Genomic DNA, 4605 nt, shown 5'->3' on the forward strand with positions numbered 1-4605 from the left:
AGTTTTGACAAACTAATGTAGCTTGTCTTATGGTTTTATCAGGTAAAAGATGACTTATCGAAGCAAGAGAGCAAGGAAAATACTTGCTGCCACAGCTAAGTCAAATGCTACTGAAGTTGTTTCACAACCTACCAAAAAACAAGCTACTAAGTCACCACAGAATGAGGTACTTAAGGATGACAAATGGGGACCTTTTTCTCCACCCATTACCACTACAACGTCTGACCAACAACCACCTAATAGTTTAGGATCCATTTGGAAAAACCCTCCTGGTTCAACATCGAGTTCAGTCAAAGAGGCAGCTACATCAGGTTATCAGAATAAATACCCAGCAAAAGTCCCACCTAATATCCCACCTAATATTCCACAATCAAGTAGACCAAACTCATCATTGAACTCCCTTTCTACTTCTCATAAACCTCCCGAGCAAGCTGTGAGACGAGGAATTCAGAACCTTGAGACTGGTGCTGTTAAAACTTCAGCAACAACTCTACAGAATAATCAAGAACAAAAAAAAGGTGGAAAAGAATCAGAAAAGATCTCGAAACAATCTAAGTCTTTACGACCAAAAGCACTTCCGGATTGGCCTCTAGACATAGATTTTGACGACAAGGAGGAGGTTCTAACCATAGGTAAAAATTTCCCACTTAAATTAGTACTTTAATTTTTTTAAAACTGATTATTTCTTTTACCTTACTTTTCGTATTTACATTAGATGCCAATGGTAATACTACATTAGTAAGTGGTATAATTTTGCCAATTGACGTTTGGAGTAATAATGGCGTCCAATACTATGTTGAGTTCAATGATCTATGCCAGCCAATTAGGAAAGGTGGACATGTTTTGGTTAAATTCATTAGTATGATTGCAAAGATGGAAAGTCGATGTCCAGTTGGGGAGAAAGATTGGCATGCAATCGACAAGCATTTCAAAGGGAAGATAGTTAAAGATATAAGAGTACGTATATATGTCCCTAAGCCATCCCTTTTTATTGCCAAAACATACATGATTAGCCGGTCTTTTATTACTAATAGATTACTTACTGATTTATGTTTATAACTAATTTTATTTATTGAAGGAACACTTTGTGATTCCTCCTGGTGAGGAATATGACAACCAAGCTCTTAAGCGTGCTAATAAATGTTGGAGGCAGTACAAGTATTCTCTGAAACTGCTATATTACAAGCCAAAACAGAAGACATTAGATCAAATTTGCAATGATGTGCCACATGGAATTACTAGTAGTAATTGGGTAAAGTTGGTGAAATATTGGGATTCGGATAGAGGGAAAGTATGTTCAATACTTAGCTTACTGTGTATGAAGCGATATTTAATATCTAATTCAAAATTATATAATAAATACATACTCTTTGAATGTGAGTGCAGGATATGTCAGAATGCGGTAAAAAAGCACGAGCCTCCCAAAATCAGTTTCATAGATCTGGCTCTAAAAGTTTTGCAAACCGACAAGCTGATTATGTATGGAATATATATGTCATTTTATAATTACCTTGGATGGTATTAAGAGCATGTCTTTTTATATGCGGTTGATATTGTTGGCTTTTCATATTAAAGCTCCTATTGCTTTATTGTTTATAAGAAGATGAACATGGACAGAAAATGAGCTTGTTAGAGCTGTGGATTAAAACCCATACGGGTAAATACGAAAGCTTTCTTCCTAACACAATCACAGCTGATTTTGTGGTATGGTTTTATGACAGATTTCTAGTATGATTTTGTGCAAATTCAATGGTGTAATTTTGTGCAAATTTTGTGGTATAATTTGGTATAGGATGATGTTAAAGCTAAGGTTGAAGAGCTGAGGATGATACACCCTAAGATGTCTGAACAAGAGCTCGAAGATGAAGCATTTTAGCAAACTATGTATGGAATTGAGATTCCCGATCTTCCTGTGGGTTACGGACTAGGGGTTAAAAAGGGGGACATTTTCGGAGTACGTGGTGTGTTAAGGAAGGAAGGTTATGGAAAAGTTCAAAAGAGGACTATTGTGATGGATAATGTTAAAGAAGAAGTGAATGCTTTGCACAAAAAAATGCTACACTATCTCAAGAAAATGAAAAGCTGAAAGACTCAGTCGGACACAACAATCTTCTTCTTAGAGCGCTTGTTGGACAATTTTCTCAGATTGTAGGTGTCGTTCGTCAAGGGAATGCATCTCCGGATCTTTTAAACAAAGCATCTGAATTCTTAGGAAAGACAAAGCATCAGGTAACAAAATCATATTTCTCTTTATAACTAAAATCAGAGCTGAAATCCAGAACTGAATTCAGATCTGAAGTTCAGAACTGGAAAACAGACTTGAAATCAGAGCTGAAATCAAGAACTGAATTCAGATTTGAAGTTCAGAACTGGAAATCAGGCTTGAAATCAGAGCTGAAATCTAGAACTGAATACAGATCTGAAGTTCAGAACTGGAAATCAGACTTGAAATTCATTAGTTCAATCCTAAAATGCTTGTGTGTGTGTGAAATTCAAAGCTTGTGTGTGTGTGTGTGTGAAAGTCAAAGCTTGTGTGTGTGTGTGTGAAAGTCAGAAAATGTGTGTGTGTGTGTGTGTGAAAGTCAGAAAGTGTGTGTGTGTGTGCTTTTATACTGCTCCCCTGCTGCTGCTTTTATATTGCTCCCCTGAATTTTCAAATGATGAATTTAGTTGGTTTGTTGCGCCAGTGCAAGTGCAAGTATTTTGCTTATGGTCTGATGTGTCTGTGTTGATCCTTTGTGCTCAATATAATTGGATGTGTAACAAAAAATAAAACCAGTTTTTCTGTATATTGGACCGGTATTTTATGCACCCTTCAATTGAAAAATACTTATCGACGGAATAATTATAAGAAGCAATCTTTTGTAATAACCTTCTAAACTTTCTTGTTTGAATACAGTTGTTTCCTTTACTTTTTTATCATTCTTGAAAAGATAGCTTCTTATAATTATTTCGTTGATAAGTATTAATGATGTAATTGTATTATGAGCTTATGCTATGTATTTTAATAAGCCGCGCACCCCTACAACCCAACAGCTCAATTTTGACTTTCATTTGATTATAGGTCGCGTGATGTTTACTAGTAAGAATTCGGATATTTTGTTCTCTAGCATTGTCGGACCATACTGAGTGATTATACTTTGTCTTATGATGCAAATAATGAGCTCCCATAGCATTAATTATAACCATTAATAGGCCGCGCACCCCTACAACCTGACAGCTCAATTGGCAGTGTATTTTCATATGATGAGAAAATTAGAATTATCACAGTTGTTATCCCTGTCTGATGTGTCTGTGCTGATCCTTTGTGCTCTGATGTGTCTGTGCTGATCCTTTGTGCTCTGCTGTTACATTGTTAATCCTGCATTCTGCTGATTGATTGAAATATTGAGGCTTGTTATAATTTGCAGTTATATTGGAAATGTTCATCCATTATACCATTACCGATTCACTTTCCTTATTTTATTTTAAATTGCAAGATTATAAGATTATCTCAAAATTTTATATTACAGTTGATTTTAATAGTATGATATGATAAAGTATCAAGCATGTTTTGTTTCGAAAATTCCTCGATGCCAACTATATGGAAGTGACCAACTCTTTTTGTGCGTTTATGTTATGATCTGATTGTAGTTTTTCTACGTGTTCATGACTTGATATTATTTGTCTTTCTTTCTGTGTGTTTTTGTCCAAATAAGGAAATATGAATAAAACAAATTCTCTAGCATTGTTAGATTCCTGCTGCTTTGTATGCGATGTTGTAGTGCTACCCATGCCGTTTCATCCTACTGTAGTGCTTTAATGTTTTTTGGATGCTATAATTTAACTCTTTTAGTATATTCTAGTTAGGTGATACATCACACAAGGAGTAGGACTGATGCTTCAGAGGTTTGCAATAAGTAACTAGGTATAAAAATAAAACCGGGCCAATAGCTTTCATGTGAACATTTGTCTTGGTGTGGGACCATTAATGCACCCCCCATGCAGTTGTTTAACTTACAATTCTAGCATCCACTCATTGCAGTTGTTTAACTTACAATTCTATGTTTAAATACAACATGTTGAATCTTGAGCCTATATGGTGTAATATACTAATTTATACTTTGTTTTGTTTTTTTTTTTTTTTTTTTTTTTTTTATTTTTTTATTTTTTTATTTTGAAGATTGGAAAAGACAATGTAGGTGCAACAAGAGAATAGGCCGAGACACTTGAGCATCAACAAACGACTATATCGTCTATAAGGCCATCATCTATCTATTTTGGGTTTTAGTCTTACATTAGTGATGTATTTATTTAGGGACAAGCTACTATAATATGCGATGTTTTTTTTTTAAAATAATTGTGTTGATGTTTTCTTTTATAAATTTGATAATTAACTACGTACTCTTATTATTGTTAATTAATTTTTTTTTATCTAGTTATATAGAATAGTTCCTTATTATTATTTTAATGTTATTAATTTAATTTATGATAAATTTAAATAACTTTAATGTATTTATGATGATAATATTATAATTTAATAAAAGAAAAAAAAAAAGCTTAAAAAAAATTCTAGACACTTTTTAATGTCTACATAATTGCACATTTTCAAATTTCAAAGACTTT

General features: G+C 33.7%; 1 protein-coding gene across 3 annotated transcripts in view; it reads left to right on the top strand.

The window, feature by feature from the left end:
* Window positions 1-4379, top strand: part of LOC110703247 — a 22145-nt gene extending 17766 nt beyond the window's left edge. The window contains exons 4-10 of one of the 3 annotated variants that reach the window (XM_021881021.1): window positions 43-632; window positions 716-957; window positions 1079-1291; window positions 1387-1479; window positions 1601-1704; window positions 1793-2229; window positions 4163-4379. In XM_021881021.1, coding sequence (XP_021736713.1) covers window positions 50-632; window positions 716-957; window positions 1079-1291; window positions 1387-1479; window positions 1601-1624 — 1155 coding nt within the window. In that variant the 5' untranslated portion in view covers window positions 43-49 and the 3' untranslated portion in view covers window positions 1625-1704; window positions 1793-2229; window positions 4163-4379. Of the gene's footprint in view, window positions 1-42; window positions 633-715; window positions 958-1078; window positions 1292-1386; window positions 1705-1792; window positions 2230-4162 lie in introns of all 3 variants that reach the window. The other 2 variants (XM_021881022.1, XM_021881020.1) reach the window with 2 other exon arrangements.
* Window positions 4380-4605: the final 226 nt, after the last annotated feature.

Source organism: Chenopodium quinoa, unplaced genomic scaffold (genome assembly GCF_001683475.1).
Source record: "Chenopodium quinoa cultivar QQ74 unplaced genomic scaffold, ASM168347v1, whole genome shotgun sequence".
NCBI lineage: Eukaryota > Viridiplantae > Streptophyta > Magnoliopsida > Caryophyllales > Amaranthaceae > Chenopodium > Chenopodium quinoa.